General features: G+C 39.3%; 1 protein-coding gene across 1 annotated transcript in view; it reads left to right on the plus strand.

Annotated features, from left to right (window-relative positions):
- trhde.1 (thyrotropin releasing hormone degrading enzyme, tandem duplicate 1) overlaps positions 1-17,893 on the plus strand; it is a 132,420-nt gene extending 114,527 nt beyond the window's left edge. The window contains exons 16-19 of the mRNA XM_073838893.1: positions 8,170-8,337; positions 13,127-13,267; positions 13,500-13,581; positions 14,573-17,893. Of these exons, the coding sequence (XP_073694994.1) occupies positions 8,170-8,337; positions 13,127-13,267; positions 13,500-13,581; positions 14,573-14,716 (535 nt within the window). The 3' untranslated portion in view covers positions 14,717-17,893. The remainder of the gene's footprint in view (positions 1-8,169; positions 8,338-13,126; positions 13,268-13,499; positions 13,582-14,572) is intronic.
- The last annotated feature ends 4,011 nt before the right edge of the window (positions 17,894-21,904 follow it).

Here is a 21,904-nt window from a genome sequence, read left to right on the forward strand (position 1 = left end):
AAGCTTGCCACAGCACACCGGTAGAAGTAATGATTATGAATGTGTCAGGGAAAAACAGTAAGAAGGCTGCATACCTCGGGTCTTTAGCGACCCGGATGTCATTCAATACCCTCTCCCTCCATTTTTTTTAAGCTTGACGTCAACTTTCCCTAGTATTCCTCAATCTATTCATTATAAACAATATAACAAGAACAAAAAAAAAAAAAAAATATATATATATATATATATATATATATCAAAGAATACCTGATTATTTTTTGTAAAAAGTGTATAGGGTCACTAGAGTGTATTGTTCATGCTCAAAAAATTTTAAATATCGGATGACTTAATATTCACCTTTATTTCTCGAGGTGGCACTGTTTGATTGACAATAATGTTGTGGTGTTTCATTCATAATTATCACAGGCATAAAACAAAAAGAATATCAGCAAAAATTGAACTGGATTGAATGGTTTTACTGCAGAGCAATTAGTGTACACAATAAAATATAAATGTTACTGTTGTTTGATGGAGAATAAACTGCCAGCGATCAAAATATTGAATTTGAAGTCATTGAAAACAATAGTTTTGAGAATATGGTTGAGATCATGAATATGAGCCAGATGCTGAATGTACTATGGACACCCTGAGGATGACGGTGATGGTAAAATGGTAAAATCTGCTCAAATTCAATCCTTATAAGTTTCAAAAGGTAACAAAATGCTTTATTTTATACTTCTGTAATTGTTCTTAAAATATCAAGAGAGTTTTTTGCTTTTACAAAAGTTAGAGATTTATCCGTGCCTGATATATAGGTCCGGGTCACTAAAGAGACCTGAATATGTAATAGTAATTGGCGAAACAGTAATGCATTTAAGGGTTAATAACATTTTATTGATAAACTTGTGCTTTCTTTGTTTTCGGCTTAAGAGATGAAGTCGCCGACACTGTCTCGCCATTTCCGCATTAGTGGACATGCCTGTATCTGTATTTCATATGGATTACATAACTTGAGAATATTTGTTTTCCATTTCGATTGGTTCATTTCAGTAGACATATCGCTCTCTATAAATATATTGTTAATGTCTGTGAGGCAAGTGTACGCTAAGTTTAGTTTTTTTTTTTGTTTTTTTTTTTGACATGCTCAAGTTCAGAGACCAAGACAACACAAAGTGCATTCTGTCTGCTTTCATTATTTTACAAAAGCGTTTTGTTGTTATTGTGAGTGCACACAAATAAACATAGAGTCTTTACAGATTTTTAAATTTGTATTACTAATCTATATGACCAAAAAGTATAGTATTTTAAGAGCAAGTGACCGCACCGATGCCTCCATCTGTCATGCAGTGAGTGCACTATTCAGCTTCCACACTCCGCATAGACACTGGGACTTCAATTTAGTCTTTGCTCTAAAAACACCATATTGCCAAAAGTATTGGGACAACCCCTTCTCATGAACAGGTTTAACTACTTTTGTAATTTACATTAGTACAAATCCTAATGTTTAACCATATAATGATATTCTAGGAAATTGTGTGCTTCTAATTTTATAGCAACAGTTTGGACACAACCCTTTTCTATTCTAACTTGACAGTGCCTCTGTGTATAAAGCAAGGTTCAACTAGAAATTATTAAGTCAGTGTGGAAGAACTGTACTGGTCTGCCAAGTCGTAATCCCAGCTGAACACCTCTGGTGTGACTTCAAATGCAGACCTTGAGCCAAAAACTCATCGCCAAACACCAATGACTTGTCCATAAGGGTACAGTGATTTTAGACACTTCCAAAACTGGTGCAACAGAGATGGAAATACAGTTTTTAAATACATGAATTATGCTTCCATCTTCATTGCCAGAGTTTTGAAAGTGCCTTTTTCTGTTCTGAAGAAGAGGGTGTCCCAATACTTTTGTCCATGTAGTGTATGTACAAGTCATTGGTGTTTGGTGATGAATTTTTGGCTCAAGGTTGAATTTAAAGTCACACCAGAGGTGTTCAGCTGGAATTAGGACATGGTTTATGCAGAACAGTCAAGTTCTTCATCACTGACTGAATCAGTAATTTCTCTATGAACCTTGCCTAATACACAAAGGGATTGTCATGTGAGAATAGAAAGGGTCCTGTCCAAACTGTTGCTATAAAATTAGAAGCACACAATCCCCTAGAATATCATTACATGCTTAAACATTAAGATTTGTACTCATGGAAATTGCTAAAGTAGTCAAACCTTTTCATTATTTGGGGGGTCCCAATACTTTTGGGAACATAGTGTACATCCAGTGACAGCCAGAGTTGTCCTTTTTGACTTGGTCAAACACACATTATATTTATATGATAATATAATGGCAGTGGAGCTAGTGTGTGTAGTCTGATCAATAAGTTATGCTCATCAACCCTGCCAATATTCATAAAGTAGGTGCTTTATTCCAGGTGTCCATGGCAACACACATTTGTTTGTCTAATTTGTTTTCCCTGCTTCCCACAGCAGTGTTCACATACATGTATGCCATATCACACTGTCAAACACACCATGCCACCGGCAGGGACTAATGACCATAATGGAGAATAAACAGGATCGTGGGTGTGTGTTTGTGTGTCTGAAAAAGCGGCTTTACCCTGCGCAAGGTATTGTGTTTGCCCACTTTTTAGGAAATTATTTTTTGTGCTTAAGCCAAACAGTTGGCCGCATGCCCACAAAAAACATGAAAGACCAAACACACACACACACTACACTGCATATTGGCAACCTTAAACGCACTGGAAATTTGCTTGCTGCCTTCTTTAATATTGTGCCCTAAAAATTGACGGATAGACCTTAAATACACACACAGATGCTTTATTACACATGAAATGTGTTACATATTAACCTTGGCTTCGTGTAATGTGCATTTAATGACTTCTAAGGCCTCTAACATGACTCTAATAAAAGCGGGCGGCTCAATTTAAAAGCTTTTTACCCTAATATTCTTGCTTTCAACATGTGAAATACACACTCAGTTGGAATCAGCCAGTGTTTGACCTGCTCAATCAAAGATTTTCCACTCTTTTGCCCTGAAACTGCTCAATTGCTCTGGCAGTGGCTCTGAAATTATTACCCCGTTGAGTCCAGTGTGAGGTTTCTGATCGTGTCTGAACAGACAGGAAGTCTCTGTACTGAACACAATCCCTCCTGCTTGATGTATCATCAATTGCACAGGTTAGTCTAATCCACTGGCAGAGAGTTAGAGATTCTCCACTGTTTTTATGTTATTATTCATATTCCTTTTATACTTATTATTGTGTATTATGTCATAACTGTTCTTAATTGTGCGTCTTAACTTACATCAGAAGTCTGGATCTGCCAGATGTGTCCTTCACTGTCCTTTTCTTCATAAATGACCTCTAGTCCTACTGGGATAATAAAAAGAATCTGTTGAGCTTGATATTCAGGGGTGAGCACATCATAAAAAAGGAATGTGTTTGACCTTTATGTCTTTTTATAGTTTAGGTGATGATAATGTCACAGGAATGACCTAGCAGCGTTTATGAGCTGCAAAGACCAGCTTCAGATCATTGTACAAAACGCTGACAAATCTTCCTCATGTCCTTCTCATTTATTAATTAAAACTAAACTGAAATTAAAGTCAGACACGTGTGAAGGCAAACTTCTCAAGCTAAACTCCTGTTTTACTCTCTGTTTGAAACAAAGTCTCGCACAATATGAAATACTTAAAGAACTTTACATTGTTTCAAAGAAGTGCCTTACAGACAAATAGAATCTTTAAAAAATCTCATAACTGTCGTCTGTTATAAATGTGTTGCCTCCACAAAGCCAAATATTAGAGCAAATCAAGTGTTTAAATTCAGGTTACAATATCAGAAGTAAAAACTAGATTTATGGCTTATGTCCTCTTCTATTTTCTTTCTAAAAATAATATGTTCCAGAATCATGGCAGCTAACAGAATGCCACAAATATTATTGTTTAACTGTGTTTCTGAATTCACTTATCAACAAGACATCACCTTCACAGGTGTAGAAAATTTCAGTCTATATGCTCCAATTGGTTGTGACATGTTCCCTTCCGGGAACTCGAGCCGCGTCATGGAACGCTATGGGGAACGCCATTGGCGGGCAGCACTCTGAATCATGTCTACAACCAATGAACGACGGGGGTGACGTCACAGGCGCGGTGACGTCATCGACCAGGAAGTATAAAGCACGTGCGTTTGAAGCCGGCGGCAGCTTTTGTCATTCAGCGAGAGCGCTCTATGTTGTGTCTGTCAGAAGTCATTTGCTGTTTTTTCCCGTGCCAGTTTGCACAACTTTCTTTTGAGTAAATGGCTTCAAAACAACCCTTTAAAAAAGAGAGTTTGGTGGCGGTGAAGCGCCCGCATAGGCAGTGTGTCCCTCCCTGCCAACGCTACATTGTTGGTGGGGATACACACAGCCTATGCGTGGTTTGCTTGGGAGCGGGGCATGCACAGTCAGCCCTCGAAAAGGCCTTTCACGAAGTGTGTGGATGCTGCGCTGGCTACACTGCAACTCCAGGGCATCCGCATACTCAACTACATAGACGACTGGCTTATCCTAGCCAGTTCAGAGCAGTTAGCGGTTCAACATCGAGGTGTTGTTCTCGCTCACATGCAAAAGTTGGGGTTGAGACTCAACGCCAAGAAGAGTGTGCTCTCTCCATTACAGAGGACCACCTACTTAGGCGTGGTGTGGGATTCGACCACGATGCAGGCACGAATGTCTCCTGCTCGGATCGATTCCATACTTACTGCAGTAAATGCGGTCAAGCTAGGCCAGTCACTCACTGTCAAACAGTTCCAAGTACTGTTAGGTCTTATGGCAGCCGCTTCCAACGTAATACCTTTTGGACTGCTGCACATGAGGCCACTACAGTGGTGGCTCAGGACCAGGGGGTTCTCCCCGAGGGGAAACCCGTTCCGCAAGATCAAGGTCACGCGGCGTTGCCTACGTGCCTTGGCCATGTGGAAGAAACCCTGGTTCCTCTCTCAGGGTCCGGTACTGGGGGCTCCCTGTCGCTGCATCTCGACAGATGCATCCCTCACCGGATGGGGGGCGGTCATGAGTGGCCGCTCAGCCCAAGGCCTGTGGAGCGATCACCATCTCTCCTGGCACATAAATCGCCTAGAGATGCTGGCCGTATTCCAGGCCCTGAAGAGTTTCCTTCCAGACCTGAGAAACCGTCATGTGCTGGTCCGTACAGACAGCACTGCGGTGGTTTATTACATAAACCATCAAGGAGGACTCCGCTCACGCCCCTTGTACAAGCTGGCGTACCGGATACTCCTTTGGTCTCAAGGAAAACTCCTCTCCCTGAGAGCAGTCCATATTCCTGGACATCTGAATGTGGGAGCAGACGTCCTGTCGAGGCAGGGGCCGAGGCCCGGGGAATGGATGCTTCACCCAGAGGTGGTGAAGCAGATCTGGAGAGTGTTTGGCCAGGCTCAGGTGGACCTTTTCGCGACTCGAGAGACATCGCAATGTCCCCTCTGGTACTCTCTAGTTCCTCCAGCTCCTCTTGGACTGGATGCCATGGTACAGACGTGGCCAAGGCTTCGTCTGTACGCCTTTCCCCCGATCGCTCTGCTCCCGGGAGTTCTGGAAAGGGACCGTCGGTTTCAAGTGCGGCTGCTACTCGTAGCCCCGTACTGGCCGGCCCGAGTGTGGTTCTCGGACCTAATATCTCTCCTCGACGGCTCTCCATGGGAGATTCCCGTCAGGAGGGACCTCCTATCTCAGGCTGGGGGCGCAATTTGCCACCCCCACCCAGAGAAGTGGAGGTTATGGGTGTGGCCCCTAAGGGGGCACAACTCATAGAAGCGGGTCTCTCAACCGAGGTTGTTGAGACCCTTCTCCAATCCAGAGCTCCCTCTACGAGGAAACTGTATGGCCTTAAGTGGAACCTGTTTGTTAGATGGTGTCACGAACACCACTTAGACCCAGTTAACTGCCCGGTCGGTACAGTTCTGGAGTTCCTACAGACTCGCCTTTCCACAGGGCTAGCTCACTTCACCCTGAAGGTCTACGTGGCGGCTATAAGTGCCTACCACGCCCCTCTCGGTGGTCTTTCAGTGGGCAGAGACCCCTTGGTCATTCTTTCCTCCGCGGTGCACTCAGGTTGAGGCCTCGAGTGAAACCGAGGGTTCGTACGTGGGACCTAGCTGTAGTGCTAGAAGCTTTATGCAAGCCTCCTTTCGAGCCCATAGAGGAGAGTACAGACCGCCTACTTACCATAAAGACAGCGCTGCTGCTAGCTCTCACCTCTCTGAAGAGAGTTGGGGACCTTCAGGCCCTTTCAGTGGCCCCTTCACACATTGACTTTGCCCTAGGGATGGCCAAAGCTTTTCTTTACCCGAGAGTCGGGTATGTACCGAAGGTCCCGTCCCTAGCACCTCAGCCAATCACGCTACAGGCGTTCTATCCTCCTCCGTTCACGGAGCCGGATCACAGGAAGCTAAACTGCATGTGCCCTGTCAGAGCATTAGATGCCTACGTCCACAGAGCTGCCACGTGGCGTAGGTCAGAACAATTGTTTGTCTGTTTCGGCCCTCCAAGGAGGGGCTTCCCGGCTGCCAAGCCCACTATTAGTAGATGGATCATTGATGCCATTTCTACAGCGTATGAGTCCTCTGGTCTTCCAACCCCGTTGGGTCTCAAGGCTCACTCTACACGAGGTGTATCATCCTCCAAAGCTCTGACAGCAGGTGTCCCCATCCAGGACATCTGCAATGCTGCGGGTTGGTCCTCGCCCCAGGTTTTACGAACTGCGCAGGGCTTGGAAATTATGGGGGCGTAGTCTCGTTCCCCATAGCGTTCCATGACGCGGCTCGAGTTCCCGGAAGGGAACATCTCAGGTTACGTATGTAACCCTAGTTCCCTGAGGGAACGAGACGCCGCGTCTCGGACCATAATTCCCGCACCCTGCGGCGCTCGCTTCATTCCTTAGAGCTGCCGCCGGCTTCAAACGCACGTGCTTTATACTTCCTGGTCGATGACGTCACCGCGCCTGTGACGTCACCCCCGTCGTTCATTGGTTGTAGACATGATTCAGAGTGCTGCCCGCCAATGGCGTTCCCCATAGCGTTCCATGACGCGGCGTCTCGTTCCCTCAGGGAACTAGGGTTACATACGTAACCTGAGACGATTTCATATCTTACTGGAGGTGCCGTTTTCTGTATTGCTACATTGAAAACTCCCAGAGGCTCCGATGGCTCATCCAGAATCAGCAGGTCTTTATTGCGCTTTGTTTGAGCAAATCAAAAGTTCAGTCACTGTATCGCCGCGGCTCCTCCAGAGGTTTAATGTTATTTCTTCTTCCTGTACGAATATTACAGCCTGAGATGCTTTTCTCTCAGTGTAGCTCTACTGTAGACTGTTATTCTTTTCTGAGATTTTTAACCAGATGATATCATGGGTCCATCGAGGGCTCTTACTTATGACCGATATATTGCTAGACTACATATATTGCGCTGTGACTCACTTTGGGAGCCTGCAGTGATGATTTGGGTCAAATTTTCATCACTTAAATGATAACCTCACCAAAGATCATCAAATCAGATCAGATCAGCTGGTGTTATTATGGACATTTTTCACTGCGACAGAATTCAAGTGATTCGAAGTGATTGCAGACAGCAGAAGACCACTTGAACCAAAGTGTTCCGTTTTGAATTTAAAGTATCTTTTTATTTAAAATGATATTTCACACTAGACAATTTGAGTGAATAGTAGAAACAGCAAAAGAAAGATGAACTTACAGAAGCATACAAATGAAACATCTATAAATACACTCACACTGGTTTTCACTGATTCTTCTGGAGGTGAAACGTTGACTTGTGATTTGCTATCTTTGGACAATCCTGAGGACTGAAATTCCTGCTGTGAAATATTCTATCTTCAGTAAATGTAATTTTCAGAAATTAAAATAAGATTTATGTGTGAACACAATGTGATCTAATGGTGTGTGAATCTGATTTAACCCTCAGCAAACATTAAATGAACAGCCTAGGTCACAGTTGGGAATCACCTGCACCATTCACTGTGCATATATGCTAATCAGTGTATCACCATTTTCACTATTTTCCCTGGACTCTAAAAGTCAATATTTTTGTTTATGTAAAAATAAATTAGCATTAATTAGCTGTGAATATTTACCTTTAATCAAATGTTTCGGTCTTCTGTCCCACAGGATTCCACCAAATGTGCGAGATATTGTGTATTGCACAGGTGTTTCTCTGATGGATGAGGATGTGTGGGAGTTTATCTGGATGAAGTTTCACTCCTCTACAGCCATCTCTGAGAAGAAGGTTCTTCTGGAGGCCTTGACCTGCAGTGACAACATCTTCCTGCTCAACAGGTCAGTCGACCCTCTTATACCTCATTAACAGTGACATGTTACATGCTACTGTAGTATGACACATTGATCAATCAGTCTTAACTGAAAGTTTTAGCTTCTTTTTAGCATGCAATCTCGATACCATCCACTAGCTTCTTCATTCACTTTTTCATAGCAAGTCTGGAGGTCTCTGGAGCATATGGCATGCCTAACTATAACTCACTTGTTAGTTTGCATTCTACTGCAACACATGAAGCAATCCGATTCAATTATCTCCTCCATATCATGTCACTCACACCAACATGCACTCACTCTTCTGATGGGGCAGTAAAGACAATGGCTGCCGTAGGAGCTTTTCCCACATGTCTCCACGGTGTCTTAAATCCTCTCCCAACTCAATAGCAGGATGAGGACGGTGACGGATTACACCCTGTCCAGGGTAGACGAGGATGTCAGAGCCCACACATATTCTAAAGCAGTTCTCTAAGGATTCACTGCTGGTTTCGACATCTCCATTTATTCGGTTGCATTTGGTCGTTGTTTTATGGATACACTGAGGGAAAAAACATTCCCATATAAAGAGACCCACCATGACCCCTCTCTGCAGTGAATGTTCAGCACTCAACAGGCTGATTCCTGCGGGACGGTTTCAGCGTGAGTCTGTTTAGAGGGTTGTGGTTTGCCTTGCTAGAGGAAGAAGATAAATAGCACCACACTTAGTAAGCACACATTTCAGTCCTCTACATCCATGCATTTTCATCTTCATGCTTAGATACTATTTATCATATTACAGTCAACAAGGAGCCTATTATTTTTTTGTATAGTGGTAATTGCCTTCCTTGAAGGTAAAATCAATGAGTCCTACAAGCTCTCAGTGATTCATGTCACATACACACAATACACCTAGATACAACATCTCAAAGTCATGCAGCTGAACCATGAGTACAAAATCCATCATACTTTTTGAAGGCCATCCTGCTTCTGCTGATGGCTTGTCAGTGAGTACTGTATGTGTTTCTGGAGCAACATTCTTTTCAAGTGATCAGATTATAGTTTTCGGTTTGGATGTCAGGGAGAGGCTTAGGTTTGACATTAAAGCTTAAAATGTAATGAACCATTCGTTTATTTTAGCAGTAGTTGTTGTTGTCACATTTAAGAGGAGGGCCAAATTTAGGTATAGACCAAATTCCCTTGAAAAGCCAATGAAAGATCAAGAACATGAAAAAAATGGTCTTGGACTGAAGACTTGATGGTCCAAGACCATATTTTTTTGGTCTTGGTAATCAAGCCTGAGTCTAAGACCTTAAGTCCAATATCACTCTCTTGTTCTTGTCATGGACTCGGGAGAATGTTTATTGGCAAAATAAATTGGAAGCAGATCAATTATGGCCATTAGCTGGTTCAGGCTTGTTTAGGTGGTTGATCAGATGGACTAACAGCCAGTGAGGCCAAAGTCAACCTAGTTAGAGCTGCTAGGCCAGGGATTATCACCTGTCCTACAGTTGGAAGGTCCCCTTTCCTACAGAATTTAAGTCTAACCTTGATCAAATTCACCTACTTGTAACTTTATAGTATTCATAAAGATATAGATTAACTCTGTTCAGGGTGTCATTGATTAGAATTGGAGCTAAACTCTGCAGGAGTAGACCTTCAGGTTCAGAGTTGAGAACCTCTGTGCTAGTGTAACAAAGGCCAGCTGGTAAGTGCTATACAGGTAAACTTCACTTCCCTGATCTTAAGAGTTGCACTAATGACTGACACTAGAGGCTGTGGTCTTTAGCGTCCTTGTTATTGCTCCTGCCTCCCATGCCGGTGATCCGATTTCGAGTACCCTTAGGACCAGAGGGGTTATATTGGTGCTGTGACCCGGATAGGAGTGAGGCTTAGGGGGTAAGTGTAACGGAGGCCAGCTGGTAAGAGCTGTGCAGGTAAACCTCACTCCCCTGATCTGAAGAGGCATGCTAGCGACTGACGCTAGAGGCTGCGGCCTTTAACATCCTTGTTAGTGTGCCGGCCTTCCATGGCGGTGACCCAGGTTGGGTCCTGTTTGGAGTAGAGCAGTTAGGACCGGAGGGGTTATATTGATGCCATGACCTGGATGGGAGTGAGGTTTAGGGGGGTGAGTATAACAGAGGCTAGGTGGTAAGTGCTGTGCAGGTAAAACTCACTCCCCTGAAGTCAAGAGTCACACTAGCAATTGACACTAGAGGCTGCGACTGGGGTTCGAGTCCTGGTCGGAACAGGGTGGTTAGGACTGGAGGGTTACATTAGTGCCGTGACCCGGATTGGAGTGAGGTTTAGGGGGGTGAGTGTAACGGAAGCCAGCTGGTAAGCCAGCTCCCCAGATCTTAGGAGGCACACTAATGACTGACTCTAGAGGCTGTTGTTTGCGTCCTTGTTTGCGTGCCTGCCTTCCACTATTGGAGACTGGGGTCCCGAGCCAAAGGGTTACACTAGACCATCTTGGCTGGTAATTTAGATCTGGTTAGAGTGGATAATGATCTTCCAAAACATAAAATAGCTTGAGAAAAGGCCAAAAAAACTTTTTACCACACAACACAAAATTGTTGTTTCCATAAGTCTCAAATGATGTGGCGTGAGAGCAGCGGTAGTAATGTGGTGGTGTCGAAAGTGCCAGACATCATTGTTAGAAAAACATAGAAGTTAGAAACACTCATATGCTAATTAGAAACTGACACCTTATGCTACAGTGCATGGCATTAGTGTGATGTGATAGCTACATCGATGTGTGAAGACCTGTAACTGAATTTTTATCAGCTCAAAGAAAAACTGTAACTGTTGACTGTCCTCTGACAGTTTTTAACACTGTGAATATCTGAAGTTCTGTGCTTCTATTCTTCCATTTTAATAATGAATTCCCATGAAATAAAGGTGTTTGGCATCACTATTCAGTGTGCAGGTAGCACCGTATGAGTCACTGTTGCCTAGAGAGGATTTGGTGTTGCTTTATATGGTTAAAATATCTTTCATAACTGAGATTTGTTTTGAGTGTGAGTGTCACAGGATATTTGAAACATTTGCAGCATTCAGATGTCCACCTTTGCTCTAGTGTTGGACTAAAAAGAGTGGAGAAAACCTCTAGCAGCAGTTCATTGATTTCAGCCACACTTGAATTTCACACAGCATGCACAAGCAAAGCCCCCCCGTCCCAGATGAGCAGCATGTGTGTGAAAGAGTGTGTGTTTGTGATATTTAATCTACCACAGAGAAAACTGCCCTGTGTTTGGAATGAGCTAGTAAATGTGCTTCAATCTCTGGGTCTGAAGGATGGTGTGTATGGAGTCTGTGTTTAGTATTGATTTCTATAGCATGAAGTAAATTGTATCTCCCTCCTCCATGTTTTTACTTCTTTCGATGATATATGTTGTGATCCAGTGGGCTGAAAATAATTCCTCTCCACTACTGGAATGTGTGATCCTACCTCTTCTCTTACTGTTACCTGCAGATGTTCATGCAAAGGAAAAAAAAATCACAACTGTAATCACTTCCTGTTCTTTTATCACACTGGAAATTGAAGTTCAAGTCAAGTGTATTGCTTTGTGGGACACCGTATTCCATGCTGCTCTGGTTGTATACTATATTGTGGTAAATGTAGCAGATACATACTGTGCACAGTGTACATTATATACATATTTATTCTTAAGACAATAATATGCTAGTATGCTAATCTTTACAGTGAGTCATAAACAAAAAAGGCAAGCTATGCTGACGATGTCACAACTATACTTGCTAGAAATCAACTGCAAAGTCCAGTATTAGAATTTCTAAGTGTGAACTTTCAAAAAAGGGAATCGAGGATGAGCGCAGCAAAAGAAACTCCTCTGAATGCTTGTTCACACTTATCCATAGAGGAAGCAGGAGATTTCACATTTATGATCTGTGAAGCTGCCGTCCGCACACAGATGTGAGCATTCTCGCTATGGCAATAATCTTCAGGGTGTTTGTGAAAAGGTGTTAAAAGTGACTCAGCAACGCATGAAGTTAAAAGCCCAGAAGAGTGGTTGAACTGAAATAAGAGACCAAAAAACAGTGAAGCAATTACACCACATGTTTTTGTAAATTGAAACTTGTGCACCGTGGCAGCATCTGTATGTGAAACATCTCATTTGCTGTTTCTTCCTTTTTCATCTACTTGACATTTCGCACCAATTTGAAGTGAATGGGTCTATCTGCATTTGATTTGGGCTTTTCAGGTTAATTACTTTTTGAAGATGCTGACTCACAGTCTTGAAAACATATTTGAATAATTGTTTCGCCAGGCCTGTCAGTGGCTGCTTATACTGAAAACAGTGAAGAATAATGTGTTTTGTATTTACCGAAGCATAAAACTTGCATCGAAAAATGTATTAGAAAGGCTTAATTACAAAAGACACAATAATGTTCATGATAATAGCCATATTAGTCAAATAGCAGCCATTAATAAGCCAAGTTTTGTATTTCAGACCAAGTTCTTCCAAGCATACGAGTGCAACTAATGAAATATATAATTTATTTTCAGTTTATTGAAATGGTGTTGATTATTTTTTGTAACCATAAGGTCATGAAGAACTTGTTTATTGATCACTTTACCACATTCTTTCAAAGTTAGCCTTCTCCTAAGCAACTTTGTTTCTTTAGCGTTTCATATGATTGAATTGGAGTGGAACTTCATAAAAAGTAATAAAAATGTAATTTTTCAGAACGAAATCTTTAAAAAAGTCCATATCATGGCCACATCACCAATTCATTTTAAATAATTCAGGGGCTCTTGTCAATTATTCCTCACTTTATTTATTTGTGCTGTCCACAGGCTCCTGAATCTGTCCCTCACCTCTGACCTGGTGCCAGATCAGGACGTGATTGATGTCATCATACATGTGGGCCGCAATCCACTTGGAAGACATTTAGCATGGAGATATTTCCGCGAGAAGTGGGACATTTTGAATTCCAGGTGAATGTGGCTTCATTCATCTCTGTTTATCAGTGATTTTAATCTTCTGAGTCCCTGAAAGGAATTTCACATTCATGCTCTCATAAGATATTTATTTGTGAATGTTGTTTCTTGTTTGTGTTTTGAGGACCAGAGAGCATTATGGGAAATATCTATTGGTGTTTGTTTGCTTCTGTTCTCATTAGAGTGGTGCTCCAGTGTTTTTTTTAATAACAGCGTCTCTCATTGGCAGGTATGGAGAGGCCTTATTTATGAACTCAAAATTAATCAGCGGCGTGACAGAGTTTCTCAACACTGAGGCCGAGTTGAATGAGGTGAGGCTGAACTTTTACATCATCCTGAGGCTTGTACACCTCTAATCAGACTAAAACACTAATGAATTATTGACGAATCTTCATGGAACATTAATACTTACAAACAAACTTTGGTCAGCAAATTATTGAGATGGAGAAAATGAGAAAAAGTAAACTCTGAAGACTGCAGAAATGTGCTCTGGACTATTTCGTTAAGTTATTTCCTCATTGTAACTGCTTAACCTTATTACAGGAAATGGAACGTATATTCACTTATTCAAATTCATTCAGCTTCAGTCCCAGAGGACACAGAGTGCTGATGCTTCTCACTGCAGAGCAGCACTTTCTCATCCAGCTGACTTTGCCTTCCACAATTTATCATTCATACAGAGATAATACGAACCCCCTCAGTGTTTTCTTAAACAGAGCATTAGCATACTGTCATTGACAATCAGCTGCTGCCAGAGTACTTCATCCACAGATTCATGAACGATCAGTGCTACGTTTAACGCTGCTGTTTTGAAAGTTTCTGTGAACAAACAGCTATTTTAAAATAGTTCAGGAACAGAAGCAGCTGAATCTTAAGATTACTCCTGAATCCATGCATGTTCATTCACATAGTCCTCATGACCAAAGGAATTGGGATCATTTTCGTAACATGTTATTTGGTAAATCGATATTTTAGATGAGATTTTGTTGTCTTTAATTTATGTTAGAGGCTAGCAGAGTAATATTTTTGCTTTTTTGACAAACACCCAAGTGTCTTTCCCTTCCACAAAACCATCAACACCAATAATTCTGTTTACTTCAAATGCATTCCCACACCTCATTATCATAAACATCATTGTTATCTGCTAAATTACATGTCAGGCATTTGCATGGAAATGCATTGTATATTCTGATGCTGTTTGAGATGAATGTGCGACACATAAACACACAAACTGTCTACATCTGATACATCAAAACACAATACCATGATAAAATTAATGAAAATTGTTTATTTTCTCCTCAGCTCAAAGAGTTCATCCTGACCAGCGGGGGAGAGTCTGCACCTGCGTTCGCTCGAGCCATTGAGATCGTTCAAGCTAATGTAAAATGGCACATCCTGTTCCAGGAACAGTTTTACCGGTGGCTGCGGAAAGCTCCTGACGGTTAATGCAACATTAAGCATGGAGCACTCTATTAGCATGGAAACTCGTGGCCAGTGACGTGGGGAGATTTAAGCATTAAAAAAAAAATTGAAAAAACTATTCTGGACTATGAGAATCATCAAAATTGAGCTTTTATTTCCCTGCTGTTTTTGAAACAACCAGACCCTCACAGAGCAGGATGAAATGAATGGCTGAAAAACACTGAAGGAATCAACGTCGGAAATTGCATGGTGGTATATGTCAGTAGTGACAGACGATTTACATTCCATTTCCCCTCGTATTTTGCATGAAAGTCATTTCCTTCCTGCTGTCATTCTGTTTGCTGAAGTTTGACCTTTTCAGAGTCCTAAGAATATCGGATTTACTTTGAAGTCCAGACGACGGCACAAAGAGATTGCTCTTCGGTATATATATATATATATATATATATATATATAAACAATTTAGATTAAGCACAAAGACGTGACAATCAGTATTTTGATTGGAACAGGACGAGGAGGACAAAGTATTCATGTAGCCTTTTCTCTCTCCAAAGCCATAAAGAGGAGCAGACTGAATTTTATCTCTTGTACAGATGGTGTTTATTGTTTGATCAATTGATGGCACTCAACGGGCATCAGAAGAAGGAATCTTTGTTTAAAGGGTCCTGGCTGGAGCTGTGATGGTTTAACCCGCAGGTGTCTTGAATCATTTGCATTCTCAAAGTGTTACTTTTTGCTCTCCAGTTTTGGAGGGTTTGTCCTTGAATATGGTATGTTTGTTTGAGTGAAAAAAAAAAAAAAAACAGTGTGTCGATATTTTCTTGTATGATTTATTGATAAGCTGGAAGGAGTTCAATGCAGTGCTGAGATGTTATGTTTTGAGTCATGGATAATGTGAGCTTCTAAAATGGATGGTTGTCATGGAGACCTATTATAAAGGTCTTCTTAGTTTTATCTTATTTTTTTCAGTTGTTTTGTATTTTCTTTCTTTTTTACATGAACATAAATGGCTAAACATGTGCCGTTTTGAAAATGATGTAGTGGTTGACCAATATCCAGGTTTCTGTATGTTTAAATATAACAAAAAAATATCAGTTAAGCAAGACAAATTTATATTTGAAGCAAAATTGTGTAATATATATTGCTTTTCAGAGGATATATCTTAAATTCTATATATTTTTCTTACTCAGATTGTTTCCTTTGTTTTTAAGCATCTGTCTGTGCATTTTTGCTTCTCAGGTAAATTTATCTAGTTTTAATGATGGCCGATGATCAAAATGCTATGATAAATGTAATGATGGCAAAACGGATGAATAGAAATGACAAGGGCACAATATTTACTCAGAATTCGCAAAAAATGACATAACACATTTTAATTGGCCAATCAAATCAGCTAATCTGCAAAATGGCCAATTATCAGACAGTTGGTCATTCTGGTCTATTGGTCAATCACTACTGTATGTGACTCTCAGGCTTGGGCATAATTCAGAATTGAGGAACTTGAGGAATTTGAAGACATTAGAGGAGCGACAAAAGGTTTGCGACAAAATATAAATATTACATCATTAATTTTAACTAATAATCCCTACAGTGGCATTCAAAAGTTTGGAAACCCCTTGCAGAATCTGTGAAAATGTGAATTTTTAACAAAATAAGAGAGATCATACAAAATGCATGTTATTTTTCATTTAGTACTGTCCTGAGTAAGATATTTTACATAAAAGATGTTTACATATAGTCCACAAGACAAAAAAAAAAAAAAAAAAGCTAAAATTATTAAAATAACCCCGTTCAAATAAAGTATTAAGAACCAAAGGGTTCCCAAACTTTTGAAGGGGGTTATTTTAATAATTTTATCTATTTTTTATGTCTTGTAGACATTTGGATATATTGTTATCTATAATAATATAATATAATATAATATAATATAATATAATATAATATAATATAATATAATATAATATAATAACCACACATATGGGGAAGCCATACCTAACCATATGTGACCCTGGACCACAAAACCAGTCTTAAGTCGCTGGGGTATATTTGTAGCAAGAGCCAAAAATACATTGCATGGGTCAAATTTTTTGATTTTTCTTTTATGCCAAAAATCATTAAGAAATTAAGTAAAGTTCATGTTCCATGAAGATTTTTTGTAAAATTCCTACTGTAAACATATCAAAATGTAATTTTTGATTTGTAATATGCATTGTTAAGAACCTAATTTGGACAACTTTAAAGGTGATTTTCTCAGTCTTTTTGATTTTTTTGCATCCTCAGATTTCTGATTTCAAATAGATGTATCTCAGCCAAATATTGTCCGATCCTAACAAACCATACATCAATAGAAAGCTTATTTATTGAGCTTTCATATGATGTATAAATCTCAGTTTTGTCAAATTTAACCTTATGACTGGTTTTGTGGTCCAGGGTCACATATAATATGTTATTTTCTAAAAAAATTTCATCCTCTACAGTTAATGCGTCTGGAAATACCTCATAAATTGTGAGTATGGTAAATTTTGCATCACTTACAGGTTTATTTTAGTTAATTAATACTGGTGATTCTTTTTAGAAACTACATAAAAGCTCTCATAATTTTAATTCTGCATTCTCGTTGCTACCTCAGTTCAGATTCAGTTCAAATTCAATTGAACTGCAATTTGTAAGGCATTCTCTAATCAGTTCTGAATGGTGCACAACCCTTGTGACTTAAGAGCCCATTAACAGTCTGTTGTATCCAGTTGGTGGTGTGGATCTCTTGAGAAATAAAACTGTGGAACATAGGCCACTTTTAAAACGACTAGCTGGGTATTTATTGAAATCCCCAGACAAGACCCTTTAGTCAGATACTTACAAAGTCGCCTGTGTAATATCAGATTGATCCAATATACATTTCCAGCCTTTTTATTTCCCTCCTTACATGTTGTGTTTGACGTAAAGCTCTCTTTTGTTTCTAAATTAGAGATAATATCCTCTGTGTTTTGAGCAGAGCTGCTTAGAGATTTTAATGCTTACAATAAATTCTTTTGTACAGTAATGTATCCTGGTCTAACTGTGCCTGTTATTGAGAGCTACCTCCATCCAGAGCTACGCTATGTTTATGCTGCTTCAGTGTTGCTGTTACATGACATTTATGTCTATGGGGCCAAGCATCAAAGGTACTTGATTAATATCTGCTTTCAAACCTCTTTTACATTAATTATAGGTAAATAATTACTTTAATTTCCACCCAGAAACTTGTCTGTTATATTGGGTTGATGTTTTTTACTGCTTCTCCTGCAAACTCCAAAGTCCATTCTTCACAAAAGTATAGCTGATTTTGATGCTGATTATTTCCATGTTGTGGCTCATAATAAATAAATGGCTGACATTATATATCTACTACTTTGTTACAAAAAAAAAATGAAAACCAATTAAAACTTAAAATTACTTTTTAATAAAAAATAGTGTTGCAAGTGAATAAAGGTATCACAACATGATAATGTACAGTATTAAAGATGGATAATTATTAGTCCTTATGTAATACTAAAGGAGGTATCTAAATGATTAGACAGGTATTATACTGTATGTGCTGTGCATTTTAAAGTAAAACTAATAAATATACTTTTTTTTTTTTACAAGAAATCTGCAGTATATACTGTATATCAGGACTACACTAAGTTTTCACCAGTTTCAACTTAAAAACTTAAGTTTAGCAGCTGCCTTAAAATTTTAAGTTAATTCAACTCACAAGTTAAATCAACTCATTTTTATTGTAATAAGTTAAAATGACTTGTAGTTTTAAGCTGATTTAACTTAAAATTTTAAGGCAGCTGCTGAACTTTAAGGAAGGTTTTTAAGTTGAATCTGGTGAAAACTTTTTACAGTGTAGGTATTATTGTCTGTTTCACAATATATAAAGTAAAATGTACTTCAGGGACCAATTATGGAAATATTTGTTCCCTGAGGAGACTTTACCCATTTGGATTTGAAGAAAAACAAATTTGTGTACAAACAATTGCACAAGCTATGAACAAAATCTCCATTATACTTTAAGTTATGAAATAAAATATTTGAAATAAAATGTTTTTTTTTTTATGTAAGTAATTAAGTAAGTAAGCAAGTAAATAAATACATTTAACCATATGTATCTAGTAACCTGAGATATTCTGAAGTAATCCAGTTAGTTTAACCTTAATTTTCATTGACATCACCCTGTTAAAATGTTTTATGCACCCTTATTGTAATTAAACGAATCTCACTTACAGTACATGTGATTATGGGATATGAAAATATCTAACATCCCACAGTCGCATTCATTAAAATCAGTACATTTTTGCATATTTTTAATTGGTTCTTGGTATGAAGCCTAAAAGTGTTTACAAGTACTATATGAGTTTTTCACACATTCTCCCTGTGTACTTCCCACAAGCTACACCTGAATAAGATTCATTTTAGCCTTTTTTTCTGTAATTTGTTACTGCAGACATTTTTACTTAAAATAAGACTCCAGTGTGTTTCTCCACAGCTGGATTACTGATCCATGGGCTCGTCCATTTCCATGGCCACTTCATCAGGAGCGTCATCAAGGGAGTCTTACATTTACATTTATTCATTTATTCAGCATATATTTTTAAGTGACTTACAAATGAGGAACATCACAAGTCTTGCTGCCATTTGACCTTCTGCTCTGAACGCCTGCTCTTTTTACTTTTTTTTTTAACACAAGGGTCTGTGCCTTGCATAGAAGCCTTACATCTTCTTTGTCTTTTTCAGTTTTTGCAGAAAAAAAAACGAACAATCCAATTGTGAACAGCTGGCGATAACCATTGACTTCCATAGTATGGAAAAAAAATGCTGTGGAAGTCAGCTGTTTGGTTACCAGCATTCTTCAAGATCATTTATTTTGTATGTAGCAAAAGAAAGAAACTCTTGCAGGTGTGGAACAACTTGAGGGTGAGTAAATGAGTTTTCATTTTGATCCCTTTAAAACACAATTTCCTTAATTATTTAATAGAGGGTTATTACGAGTACATTTCACAATAAATGACTATTAATCTGTTGTAATTCAGAAGTAGCTCTTTTTCAGTTTGAGCCACTGACCCTCAAAATATCTTCACAAAGCTTTGTTTGTAGGTACATTTGTATATCCGTTGTTGGTTAAGTAAGAGTATTGACTCATTCTGCTTCACTTCTCAGAGACATAATAAATCCTGTGATCTGTAAAAAGCCTGAGAATATAAATAAATTATTATAATCTACCAGAGAACGGCAAACTTTCCGATTGTGCTGACATTTCAGAACAAAGCACTACAAGAGACCATAAATCCTTTTTGCGCGGCGAATGCAAATTAATATTTTGCCATTTCCACAATCAGAGCACTTTCACATTCAAATCAATGGCAGGATTTAGATTCCTCTTTTATCACAGAGCTTTGTTTCCTGTAGAGTCAGAAATGAGAAAGATGCAAGTGTTCCTATTAGTCTTATTCATAGAACATGAAAAAAACAACAAAAAAAAAAAAAAAACAAGTTTGTTTAATTTGAATTGAATGTGATAATTATCATAAAAATGGTTTTACAAATGATTTAGGTTTTACATTCACTTGTGCTTCATGAATAAAATCCAGAAATATACATTAATTACTGACATGCAAAAAGTATTAAGTCAACTCCCTAGTGGTGCAGCAAATGTTTTGACTTGTTCAAAGAAATATACGGTGCAATGGGGAAGTTTGTACAACACTTACAGACTCCACAGAGGACAAGACAGAGGAAAAGACTGGCAAAGGAAGCGGTTACATTTGCTGCGGGGCAGGATGTGAGGGCATATGTTTGATCTTTAAAGGCCAAACCCCTTGTGGCACAGAAATCAATAGCAATCTGCCAACGGTAACAGCAGCACCAGCGACCACCGTTTTCCTGTGTACAGTACATCTAATAGCGCCCTGAACCAGCTCGTTCAGTTCTTTTTTATGCTTTTTTTTTTTTTTTTTTTTTTTGTCACCATACCATACCACACATTCGCCCCTTTACCCTCCATTTCTGTTTGCTGTCAGATTATGTCTGTTCCCAATGTTTGTTGTCTGGTTTATTGAGTTCTGCCGTACTGTTAAGCCCTGTACTTGTCACTAGAGTATTTACCAACGATTTGTTGTGGATTTGCAGTGTTTACAGTCATTCAAGGTCATTGTATGGTTAATTCATTATTGAGTGTTTTAAGCAAGCATAACATTCATATCAAATGCTATTCCACTGTTTACTTGACATCTTCTGTCCTTGAAGCCAATGCAGAGTTAGTAGAATGATGATATAAACAAGAAGTAAGCCATGTTCCCAGATCTAGTGAGCTGCCTCTGATAACTGTATACACAGAACTTCTAAAGGTGCAGTCACATTTACAAATGTTTGGCAAATTTTCAAGGTAAAATCCATGTTGCGCTCATGCAATTCTAAAGCTTGAAAATGCCAGGATAATTTTTAAAATAACTCCAATTGGATTTGTCTGAAAGAAGGAAGTCATATACATCTAGGATGCCTGGAGGATGAGTAAATAATGGGCTAATTTTCATTTTTGGGTCAACGGACCCTTTAAAGGTGCCTTAGAATGCATTGATACAATATTTTAAATTGTTCTCTGATATCTACATAGAAGGTATATGGCATAGGAAAGGGAAAAAATTCTCCAGAAATGGTTTACAGGTCTATTTACAACCCTAGGATTTGTCCCTAGAATGAAAATGGTCTGTTATTACCTTATTTGGAAGGTTCATGAATAATAATGATAAGCTCTGCTCTGATTGGCTGTTTCACAGAGCGGCTAATGGATGCTCTGGATCTGTAAATCATTCGCCATCGTCCGCACAGTCATCCCTCCTTACTCTGTTTATGTGGTAAGTGAAATCTTATGTACTGTAATGTAACAGGCTACTGCTAGCAAGAAGCTAACTGTGTCCCTCTAGGCCTTATTTTATTAAAATGCCTTATTTGTTTTCCTTGCCTTACTGAGTGCAGACAAAACCTGGAACATAACATTTATTCCCGTGATCTGCCATTTTCCCTATTGTCCTCACTTTTTTTTTTTTTTTTTTCACAATAGCCTAGCTGCAGAACTTCTGATGATTCGACTATGCAAATGTTGGGGGCGTGACTATTAATGATCGTGACTATAACGTCATGGTCTGTGTGATGTTAGGATTAGCCTATTTTTCAGTGGTCTTTTGCAAACAC

Source organism: Garra rufa, chromosome 4 (genome assembly GCF_049309525.1).
Source record: "Garra rufa chromosome 4, GarRuf1.0, whole genome shotgun sequence".
NCBI classification, from domain to species: Eukaryota; Metazoa; Chordata; class Actinopteri; order Cypriniformes; family Cyprinidae; genus Garra; species Garra rufa.